At 37.4% G+C, this 12583-nt stretch overlaps 1 protein-coding gene across 9 annotated transcripts in view; it reads left to right on the top strand.

Moving 5' to 3' along the window:
• Positions 1 to 12583, top strand: part of MAP2K5 (mitogen-activated protein kinase kinase 5) — a 260586-nt gene that overhangs the window by 134644 nt on the left and 113359 nt on the right. For all 9 annotated transcript variants that reach the window (XM_082737007.1, XM_082737004.1, XM_082737010.1 and 6 more), the window contains exons 14-15: positions 9628 to 9701; positions 10680 to 10730. In XM_082737007.1, the coding sequence (XP_082593133.1) occupies positions 9628 to 9701; positions 10680 to 10730 (125 nt within the window). The remainder of the gene's footprint in view (positions 1 to 9627; positions 9702 to 10679; positions 10731 to 12583) is intronic.

Genomic DNA, 12583 nt, shown 5'->3' with positions numbered 1-12583 from the left:
AGAGGGGTGCCTAGGTGGCTCAGTCGGTTAGACATCTATCAACTCTTGATTTCAGCCCAGGCTGTGAGTGACCTCAGGGTCATGGGATCAAGCCCCACACCAGGCTTCATGCTCAGCATGGAGTCTGCTTCTCCCTCTCCCTCTGCTTCTCCCCTCTTCATGCTTTCTCTCTCACTCTTTCTCTTTCAAGTAAAATATGGGGCACCTGGGAGGCTCAGTTGGTTAAGTACCTACCTTCAGCTTAGGTCATGATCCCAGGGTCTAGTATCAAGCCCCACATGGGGCTCCCTGCTTAGTAGGGAGTCTGTTTCTCTCTCTCCTTCTGCTCTTCCCCCTCTGCTTGTGTTCTCTCTCTCAAATAACTTTTAGAAATATATAAAATTAAAATCTCTTTAAAAGAAAAAGAGTAGGAAAGTGACCACAAGGATTATATGGTAAATTTATGCTTAATTTTTAAAGACATTTTCAGGCTATTATCCAGTTAGAGGCTCCTGTAGATAACCATCTACTGTTATCTTATACGTGATGTGAGACCTTGTTTGTAAATTCTCTTATTCTTCTCACTTCCTGGTATCTTTCTAATCTTCTGAGCACTTCAAATTATTGAACAGAACTATATGATAACTGCCTATTATCTATATGGGATGTCACTTATGCAACTCAGATATTCATTACATCATCAATAAAACGCCCACTTACTATGAAATCTCACTGAAGGAGTGGGCAAATATTATGACAGGAGATTCATGTTGTGACCAGATAATTGTTAGCTCTTCTGAGATCCCAGCTGAACAGCACTTGCCATCCTGGTAGAAGGCTGTCTTTAGGTAGAGCTCGTATAATGAAAATGAACTTTATTTAGAACTGGGTCTGGTTTAGTGTGTTAGATAACCCACTTCCCGACTTTCAAGGGTGAGAGTCATTGTCATTACCAATTCTACAAAGCAATACCTCCAGTATATGTGGTGCCTTCAAGTTTATAAAACATTTCTCTCGTTTATTTTATTAATTTAAAATAGCAATTTGTTGAGGTCCAGCTCTGTTATAGGCACTGCTAAGTACACAGTCCCACTGTTTTCCTAACCACCTTGTCAGCATGGGAAGATCAGATACCATCTATAATCTTATATATCCTGTGCACGTGAGCACGTGCACACAGGCACACTCGCACACTTTCCATGTCATCTCTGCTTCCTCTGAGAGGGTCTGACCAACAGATATCTATTCTGATTCCCATAAAAATCTATCTGCATAAAATGACTAAGTTTTTTTCTAAAATTAAAGAAGATAAGAAATAGCTGATTTAAAAATGGGTACTTTGCATTGTACCTTTATCTCGATTTCTCCAACATGGTATTGCCCTCTTGGCCAAGATAGATTAAAATCAGACTGCTGCGAGTTAGAGAACACCAACACATATTTTATATCTAATGCTAAGAGAATTAGAGTTAATTTGGTTTTTCACCAAAGAGTTATGTTTTACATTCGATGGAGCTTGTTTCTTTTTAGTGGTATGAAGAGGACCTATAATTTTACATACCTCATTTGTATTTTCTTTGAGAAAATGTCTCAGTTAAAATCAATGCCCTACTATTCATTTAAGCTCCCTTGCCTTCAATAAAACTAATTGATAAACCCTAATAATTAATGGCCTGATTAAACCAAAATGACTTACATCTGCCCTGATGATTGCCATTTATAATCAGTCACTTTAATGACTCATCTTTTTTGCACTTTGTTTACAGAAGAAAGGTTATGGTGTTTTTAAGTGAGCTGAATAAAAAGCTCTAGCCTTTCAGTTGCCGTTAGTTTTTCATAACTTGAGGCTGCATTAAAATAAGTGTAGACACCAACTGCCCCCTTAAAAGAAACTTTTTGCCTTATCTGTCATGTTTATAGCTTAGAATGAAGTTGAAAACAAACCAGAAGAGATCACTTTAGTATTCCTCGAGTGGTTTTCAAGAGTTGTAGAATTTGCATATTTTAAGTGAAAACTTGGAAGTAATAAGTTCTGTGGCTGCATACTGGGATTGCTTACACCTCAGATACAAGGTGAGATATTTTATTTAGATGAAATAAAACTTAAACGGGAGGAGCCATCCTCATTCCAACATTTAAAGGAGATCCAATTTGCTTCAAATTCTGCGAAATGAATTAAGATTTAGCCTAACTAAATAAAGCCCTAATGTCATACTTGTCTATTTCAAAAAAAGTTTGAGGAGCACCTGCCTGGCTCAGTCATAAGAGCATGTGACTCTTGATCTTGGGATAGTGAGTTGGAGCCCCACATTGGGTGTAGTGATTGCTTAAAAAATAATAATAAATATGAAAAAATATTTGAGGCAGCTTATGATATCAGGTCAAAACAATGAACAGAAGATAAAAGACAAGAACTTTAAAATAAAGAGATATTCCCACTTCTACCCAGAAAGCAATCACTGCTATGGGACTTATCCTCCACCAAAAACAACTAGGGAACTGGACAAAATTTATGAAACATCTGTTTTCAGACATTAGATAATAAGCATTTCAGGACTATGCTCCCTGAGAAAAGGTAACAGATGAAGTAAGCTCTGTAATCACCCAAGCTTTCTGCCTTAACACAGTTTCTGGATTGCAGCATAGGGGGAGGGGACTCAGACAGAGCCCAAAAGTCTTACTGAGCTGAAGAGACGGAGTTTGGAGACCAGAAAAGCCAAAATGGTTAGAATTTACAGGGTAGAACCCTAGAGAGGCAAGAATTATGCAGAGAAAGAACTCAAGAAACTATATTAGAGTGTCCTTAAGTCTTTAGCCAAATGACCAACCTCAGCATTCATAGTCTTACTATGAAGTCTTACAAAGCTAGACAAAGAACTACTGTCTGGGAAGGAATATTTCTGGGGAAGTATAAGCTAAACAATTCCTAAAGCTTCTACAGAGTTGGGGATTTTTAAAATTCCAATCAACCAGTGTGGAAAGACCTTGTTGAATACATTGGAGCATTCAAGAGAAGCTTTTTAGAAGGGTCATGCTTACATTAGAGGTTATTCTAGGCTCTCTATGAATAAAGACTCTAAAATACGCTTCAAAATGATTTGGTTATCTGCAAATAAGTTAACTACCTGCCGGTATCAAGTTCAACAATCTTTGAAGGATTACAACTAAATTCAGAACTTAACAACATAAGATTCACAATATCTGGCATCCAAATAAGAATTAGTAGGTGAACAAGTATTTTTCGGATAATGGAAGAAAGATCATAACCAAGATGGGAAAATTATCAATATAAACAATACCCCTCACTCCCCACACCCTGAGATAATGGACTTAGCAGATAAGAACTTCGAACAGTTGTTATAAATATTACAGATATATTCAAGGATCTCAAGGAAAACATGAGCAATATGAGGAGAGATGGAAGTTCATAAAGAATCAAGTGGAACATCTAAAGATGAAAAATAAAGTATCTGAAATAAAAATTTCACATGATGGAATTAACATTGGATTAGACACTACAGAAAAAAACAATCAGTGATACTGACGTTAGAAATAAAGAAAATACCCCAAAAATGCTAGAATGTAAAAAGACATATATATATATATAATTTCATAGGCTCATTGACCTTTGGGACAGTATCAGGAAGTCTAGGGTATATGTGTAATTGGAGTCTCAGAAGGAAAGGAGAGAGAAAAGGAAAAAACATACAATTTGAAGAAATAAAGACTCCAGACTTTCCAAATTTGATGAAACCCGTAAGCCTGTGGATCTAAGAAGTTCAACAAACCCTAACCAGGATAAACACAAAGCCATACCAAAGTGCAACAGAATAAAGAATTTAAAAACCTGTGATTTAAAAGATCTTTAACATATTCAGAGAAAACAAAATATAGAACGAAGAAGAGGGAAAAGGAGGGGGAAAGGAAGAATAAATAACGACGGCAGACTTCTTGTCTGAAGTTATACAAACTACAAGATACGGAAAGATAGCCTTAAAATGTTGTATGTGGGGAGGACTCTATCAATCCAAAATACTATGTTTAGTAAATATACTTTTCAAAAATAACAGCAAAATAAGCCTTCTTTAGGCAACCAAAGCAGAGAAAAAAATTCTGCTTACTGCCAGTAGGCCAAATGTTGAAATTATTGAAGCAAAAGGAAAATGATACCAAATGAATGATTAGGCCTATACAGAGGAATAAGTAGCACTAGAAATGGTAAACGTGTGGCTATATATAAGTTTTTCTCACTTTTAAATTTAAAAGATTAAAGCAAAAATTAAGACAGTACAGTGTGGAACTTATATGTGGAGAGACGATATATAATAGTAACACAAAGGATGGGAGGAATAAAATGGAAGTGTATTGTTGTAAGTTCTTATGTTATAAATGAAATACCCAAATATTACTTGAAAGTAAACTGAGAAGTTAAAGAAACATACTCTAAATCTTAGAACAGCCGTTTTAAAAAAGAAACGAAAAGCTTCAAACAGGGGCTGGCAAAGCTTAGCTCACAGGCCCTTTGGCTCACTGCCTATTTTTATTAACAAAATTTTAATGGAACACAGCCAGACCCATTAATTTATGTATTGCCTATGTTTGCTTTTGCACTACAGCAGCAAAACTGAGTAGTTATAACAAAAACCATATGGCCCTCAAAGCCTGAAATATGTTTTTTTACAGAACATGTCAATATCTGGCTTAGAAGCCCATGGTAGAGATCAGTGGAAAGATAGAAAGAACCGAACTAATCCAAAAGAAAGCAAGGAGAAAAAGAAAAGAGAAACAAAGTGCAGATGGGACAAATAGTGAGATGGTAAGATTGAACTCAGCCATATCAATAATTACGTTAAATGTAAATGGTCTAAACACTCCAGTTAAAAGCACAAATTGTCAAACTACTTAAAAAAAAAAAGACCCAACTGTTGTACTATTTGGAGCATATGAACTTTGAATATTAATGACAGATACAACTTCTAAACACTAACCAACTTATTATGGGTTTCATGATATATGTAGAAAAGGCAAAACTGTAATGACAGAAACTGGTCTGTCATTGCCAGAGGTCAGGGAGGAGTTGACTCTAAAGGGGCACAGGGAACTTTCTGGGGTCATACAAATGTTTTGTATCTTGTTTGTGATGTGGATACATGGATGTATACATTTTTCAAACTCATCAAATTGCGTTCAGAATGATTGCAGTAAAATTGGTGTTTTAAATGAATAAAATTGATTTTAAAAAGTAAAATAAGAGAAGAAGTTTCTTTTCAGATATTTTTAGCTAGACAGTAGTTAAATCAGAAGCAATCCAGGAGGTTATGTTAGTCTTTTCTGAATGCTGGTCTAAAGACCAGGCTCTGTTAGATTGGTTTCCAATTCAGTAGATCTGTGGTGGAATTCAAAAGTTGGCTTTTGGTTTTTGTTTTGGTTTGGTTTGGTTATTTTTAAATGCACAACCAAGTTTGGGAGCTCTTTAGTTGCATAATTCTCATTGTTTTTATTATAGGAGGTATGCCAATTGTTCAGGAAAAGAATCCCATTTCAGTTATTCATAAGCAGTGTTGTTATCCTGAAATCTCATGTACTATATTGTGGTAAAAGAATATGCCAGCGGGTCCCTTGGCCACATTTGCCTCAGGGGTAGAGAGTGGGTCTTACTTATGTTTCTCTCCACATCACCTACCCTAATATCTGGCACATGTTAATGCATCAGTAAATATTTGTTGAATAAATGTTTTTGAATGATTGTGGATTCTTTCCAGAGTGAAAAATGTCATTTAAAAATGTGTTCATTAATAGTTAAATGTATTTATTCTGAAGTATATGCCATTAAGTGGGGAAGGATTCAACTCCTTGTTGGGTCCAGTTCTCTGGACAAGCACATTTCCCCATCTGTTTAGAAGAGATATCATTCATTCACTGTTTGTTCAACAAATGTGGTTCCTCGTCAGTACCAGACACCATTCTAGATAGAGTAGCTAACGCAACAGATAAGTCCCTATACTTGCGGAGATTCCCTTTAACAGTGGAGGACAAGACAACAGATTTGCACATACATCTGTGATGGGAGGGTATTGCTCTTCCCACTGGTTGACTGGGGAAAGCTTCTCTTAAAAAGATTACATTTGAGTAGAAACCTAAAAGAAATGAAGGAGCAAGCTATGTGTGTGTGTGTGTGTGTGTGTATGGGAGCAGAGTATTCCAGGGGCAGGGAACGCTGAGGAAGGAGCATGTCTCACAAGGAAGGCAGTGCAATGAAGCCGACTCGGCAGAGAAAGGAATAAGAAGGATGTGAGCCCAGGGCTAATGGGGACCAGCTCAGAGATGGCCTCACAGGCTATCATGAGGGCTGCATTTTGTGTTGAGCTGGGAAGCCCTTGGAGGTTTTTTGCAGGAAAATGACATTGTCTGATTTAGTTTTCCAAGGATCACTTTAAAAATTTTTTTTAAATAAATAAAAGTATCACGTTAACCACTGTGTTCAACACAGACTGTAGAGAGGAAGCATAAATAACGAGGAGAGCAGTTCGGTCGCCTTGTTGAGGAATGTGTCCACATGGTCTGACAAAAATGCCTCCTCGTGAACATTAACTTGTTTTTATCGTTCTATTTACTGCACTTGGGGAATTACCTTTTTTTAGCTAGTGTTTTACTGAAATACAGCTAAAGTTGGCTGCAGCAACAACAAATTATTTCCTAAATAGATAAAAATATTCCACTTTTTGTTTATAACAGTTTTGTTGATTATCAGTAGATAATAATACTTTATATTTATGGAGTGTTTGGCCTCTTAAAAGCGATTTTACATTGGTTATCTCATCTAATCCTCACCATTCTTCAATATTGACACAGTAGCTCTTATTGTCTCCCTGCAGAGGTAGAAACGAAAACATCATCGGCCATGTTAAATTCACATGCCAAGTTTGTGGCTTGGCCAAAAAGACAAAAATGCAGGTCCTCTGTCTCCTAGCCTAAATCCACTGTTTTTGTTTAAAGGGGTCTGTTATGTTCAAATGCTATCTCAAGATACTACTGGGATGGGGGGTTACTTCTATTAGCAAAGTTAGTGTATTGTTTAAAAAGCCATTAACCAGTGAGCAAGGTACTGTTGTCAGAAACATACACCCAGAGATGTGTGAAGCATATTCCTGCCCTGTGAACTTACTACTTGGTGTGGAAATACCTACACCAGTAAATATGGTAAATAACTCTGGTCAAACCCTGTGACATACTTAGTCCCAAACAAATGGCACTGACAGTAAATGCTTTAGCAGTTCGGAGGAAGCCAGGACTCGGATGGCCTGAGTAGTTAAGGCCACAGGGAGGCGGGGTACTTGAGTTGAAGTATAGGATTCATTCAGGAAATATTGAGGAAGGGGTTCTCAACCTGGGGACGGGCAGGAGGGAGAGAGGAACACACAGCATGAACAAAGGCTTGGTGATGGAGTTTTCTGTTTCTTCAGAGACCATGATTAAGACAGCCCAGGTGTAATACAAAGGATGTGGGGAGGAGTGGGTGTTCGCTGCTTTCATAGATGAAGTGTTCCCTGGGAGGAACTAGGCTGAGAGGTGAATGTGCAAAAGTCACAGAGCAGGCTTGCATGTAAGTTAAGATCTTGGAGAGCTGAAAAATGCAATGAAGTTCTTATTTACACCTTGCCTTTTAGAGTATAAGCTAGCAGTTCTGTTGTTTTATGGCTCCTCTTTCTATTGATCCACCTAAGTCAAAAGTATATCTGATTAAAGCTAAAGATGTGTTAATTTGGGCGTAGCTTGTGATGTCCAGGCAGCTCCTTCTTCCGGGAGCTCAAAATATTTGTTCATTAACTGTCTCCATCTGATGTGGTAGCTTAAGAGTGGTTTAAAGCTGTCGATATATAAAAGAGCAGGTTGTCCAAAAGAAAAATACTCAAAGTTGAGGGCTTCTAATGAGAATTGGATTTGGAAAATAAGACCAGCCTATGTGGAATCCAGCATTTCTTTCAGTTCCCTGGACAGCCTCTACCAGAGCTGTCTACGAAACGTATACAAGGGGCCAACTCAGAGTTCACATTTAGGTTGACAGAAGTCAGGGACTATTGTACTTCCTTAACCAGGGGAGAAATGATATAGTAAACGTGGTCATTTTCATATGGGCGTAGTGTAAGATTTATAATTCAAATTGAGGAAAGTTGGAGGCAGAGAGACTAGCTGGTAGAAGAACGTACACCAGCCTACACATCGTAACTTATATTCAGAGCGTGCCCCTAAAGGGAGGATCGAGTATGTCTTGTATGAAGGGCAGGCTGCCAAGACCTGTTCTATAGCCGTCCCCTGATCACTGAAACAGAATGATCAACATTAAATCATCCTTTGCGTGTCTGGTTTCCATTCATTTAGTCTCTCGTCTGTTCAACAAATATTTATTAAGCATATACTACAGCCCTGAAACTCTTCTAGGGGCTGGGAATATAGTAGTCAATGAAAGAAAGTTCTTTGTCAGTCAGGCAAAATGAAATGAGCGCATGTACGTGGAAGTGCCTGGCATGTCACCTGTCACATAGGAAGTAGACTTCAGTAATTGTTGTTTACTGAGTTTGAACGTGAAGTTTGAATTAAGTACCTGCTATTGGCAAGATTGTTTGTTGGGGTTACCTTTTGTGAAGTGGAGGGTCAGGGTGGACTGACTCACATGTTTTTTTTAAATTTCACATGAAAAAAATTGAGTCTCTTGCTCCATTTTGGGGTAATTTGGGGTAATATTTAATATATATTCAATATAACAAGTTGTCTGTTCAAGACCACTTTTGCCATTGAAGATGAAACGTTGAAGCAGGTGCTACTCTGTACCATTGACAGTGGTGTGCTCTTTCCTACTGGGATGGTTTTTGTGGGCTCCCTGAATTCCTGAAATGGCTCATTGCTGTCACTGACAATGCTTCGCAGAAACCCTTTGTGTCATTATTTAGCAACCGACTGCCTTGGCAAAAGCTATGTCACTTCTTTTGTTAACTCTAACAGCAGTCAAAAGTGATGTAAGGGAAGAGAAGGAGAAATGAAACAAAGATCGATACGTGCATATATGCACACACATCCACATGCCTTTTAGACCAATTTCTGAGTGTTATCTGAAATAGCATTTGTCACCTAAAACCAGGAGATAACAAGATTGCGTTCTTCTGTCATTGCTTCATTCAGATATGACCTGTTACCAGCAACATAGGAATGATTTATTTTTTCCTTGTTGGCTTCCCTTTGGCCTTACTGCTTCTTAAATGGGAAGAGTAGTTTCACATCAACAGCAAAGCTAAACCTTTTTGTGCAAATTCTTTGCAAGAAGATTACATTTTCTTATCCACCTACTTTTCCTGAAAGCCTGGGGATAGGATGATGGATGCATTTACTGTTGTGGGAAGCCAAGATTTTATTTGACTTTCAGTTGAAATAAACCCTTGCTTCCATAGAAACCAGAAATGGTTGGAAGTGAAGGAGTTAGGACCTTACATTTTGCCTCCAGATAAAATGCTTTGCATTAAATTTGTGATTAGAATTCCAGGTTGAACAGATGATGTCATTTCTGCAATATGGTATGGTGTGCACAAGTGCTTTTTGAAAACACGTGCTGTAAATACAGAATTAGTTACCTGGACTTTTCTGATTCCTCTTTAGATGTAAAACCCTCCAATATGCTAGTAAACACAAGAGGACAGGTCAAGCTGTGTGATTTTGGAGTTAGCACTCAGGTAGGTCTCTCTCTCTCTTTTTTTTTTTTTCCTCCCAGGTTGTTGTCCTTTCTGCAACATTCACTTTTTATTTTCAGTCTTACTTTTTGGATTGAAAAATCACCTAGCTGCCAGACAAACAGAACTGTGCATCTCCTCGGCTGGGAGTGTGTTATTCATTTTTAATCTCTGAGCGCGTTTCCTTCATCAGAATATGATTGTTCATTGTTTAATGACAGTAAAAACTGCTGATATTGTAATTACTACTTACGAATAGCAAACTTCATTGATATGCAGCTTTGATATGAAAGCGTTTTGACCAGACAAAAGGGAGGGCAGAGTGGGAGCTGTGCCTGGGGAGCCCAACTGGCCCACAATAAAAATTAATATTGGGAGCAACAATGGTGGAGGGCCATTACAATGTGCAGCACAAATTTTAATTAATTTCCATTTTGGGCCTCCCCTGAGAACCCCGGTGATAGTGACCCATGAGCGTGCTGTGATGTTGATTTGAATTGCAGCCACCTTTACTCCCAGCCAAACACGAAGACCAAAGCGAAGGTCATCGTTGTATTATGGGCTGTCAAAGTCTGTTATCCCTCCAGCGTATTTAGTGTTCATTCCATTCTAGCAAAGCACAGGCTTCATTCACATCTTGAGCCATCTGACTAAAAAATGAGTATGTTCAGATTCTACTTCAAATTGACTTTTTATATCAGGCGGGTTTGGGGTACTAAAGCGATAAGCATCCTGCTTAAGTGAATTGTTTAAGGTTATCTGCTATAAACTGTAATGCTGTGCTTGTCTAAATTGGAAATCACATTCAAAAGAAAAGAGAGATTTAATCATTTTTAATGCCTTTGTAGATAAATTTGTTCCCTTTTACATAATTTTTAGTTGATTTATAGAAATGATGATTGTAGGTTAAATGAGGAATAATTGCCCATTTTATTTCCACATTATCTTTATATTGTTCTAACAGACTGTTTTGTCTCATAGCTGGTGAATTCTATAGCCAAGACGTATGTTGGAACAAACGCTTATATGGCGGTAAGTAAACTTATGCAAAAATAACATTTAAAACCAACATCTTTATCTTTATGTACTTGGTAATGTAGAATTCTTGAATTAATTCAACAGCTTTATCCTAACAGATCATAAATTACAAAGTCAATCCAGTCATGATCTGATTTTTAAAGCTTTCTAAAAGGCATTGAGGTTTTTACAGGAGCTGCCAACTTATCTTTTTAGTTGACTTTAAGTATTTGGTTCAAGTGTGAAATTGCTGAGTTTTGAAGTTTTAATCCTACAGAAAAATGGCCCCTTAGAGCACATGGACCAATTTGCCACATTGTTTACCTAATTAATCCCTCAAGTATCCCAAAATGTCAGTTGATAAGATCGGTTGGTTTTTTCCTAGGAATACAAACACGCTTTGTTACCTGATCAAAATTAAATTTTTGACATAACCAACTCTTAATTACAGATCTCTGAACATAGAGGTTGGGCAGGAAATTCTTTCTCTTGAATGTGTAATAATCTGTATTCTGTTTACGTGTTGGGTTCATGTCGGATTAATTCCTCTGACATGAATTTACCACATATAAAAATTAGAAGCCTAGAACTGTTTCAGAGACCCAATGTGGACTTGGCTTCAACTTTTCCTTTTTTTTTTTACCTTTTAAGTAAGGGAAGTCATTTGGGACACAAATGCTTTTGTTTTTTTAGTTTCCACAGTCACTTCAAGAGGGGGTGGTTGGGAGAGACAAGTAGGAAGGTTTTCTAGTATCATTTTTGGAGCCAAGTTTTGTTTTAACACCTTAAGGCCTTTTTTTTTTTTTTAAATGAGGATTCTGGATTTACTCAGTCTGTTTTGTTTCCAATAGTCTTTATATGAAGTTAAGCAATATTAGTATGGCTGGAACCCTGGCTCTTATTCTCAGTTCATATATTATCTTGATAAAAAGATATTAATATGGATGGAACTCTGGATCTTATTCTCAGAACAGAATGAGCCTTTTTTTTTCTTATTGAGGTATCAGAATAGTTAATTTTTGTCTTGCCTGGTTTTTAAAGAAAATTCATTCTATCTCATTTTCCTAGGTAATGTGGAAAAATATTAACCTCTAAAGTCATCGTGTCTGTTTATATAAAACATAATCGCCCTCTTGGCTCTACCAGGTTAGCAAGATTGGTGAGCCACTTTCACAATTAATAAACCCCTACCAAATGCCACAGTTTCCGTCTTTGAAAGAATTACGAAACACTGTGATTTAAAAATAAATAAATAAAACTACTATAAATGAAACAACTTATCATCTACCCATCATGTTTTTAGTAGCTTTAAATTGCCCTAATAATTAAATTGCATTATGTTTGAATGTACAAATCTAGATTACAGTTGTCTTTCCCAGGTGTACGATAAAGAAATTACCTTTTTCCCTTTTCGTTTATGGATGAATGTGATGCGTCCATCTGTTAATTGAATATGTGAGGACTAAAATTATGAAATGTTAGCTCAGATTGGCACAGCTAAAATTGCTTTGCTTCTTGGGTGAGTGAATCCTAGTCCTCAGCTTTATAGTTCAGGCTTTAAGAAGCAAAAGATACCTAGAAAGCCCAGAGTGATAGCCCAACAGTGAGTCCAGCAGGCTCTCGCTGGTGTGAGATCAGAGGTTGGGGTGGGAGAAGGTAGAAATAACATTATTCTGTTACGGGTCTTAATCCCTGCCTGAGATACCGCAAGATCCTATTATAGAACCACCATTGAGGACAACTGGGTGAAGGATGCACAGAACTTCTCTGTATATAGTTTTTTCCACTCGTGAATCAGTATGTATTTCAAAATTTAAAAATTAGGTCAGAAAGGGAAGTTTCATTGGAACGTGCCCACGCCCTTCTGT

Source organism: Mustela nivalis (assembly GCF_964662115.1).
Source record: "Mustela nivalis genome assembly, chromosome: 6".
Lineage (NCBI taxonomy): Eukaryota > Metazoa > Chordata > Mammalia > Carnivora > Mustelidae > Mustela > Mustela nivalis.
The sequence above is the reverse complement of the archived record's forward strand: the minus strand, read 5'-3'. Positions and strand labels throughout refer to the sequence as shown.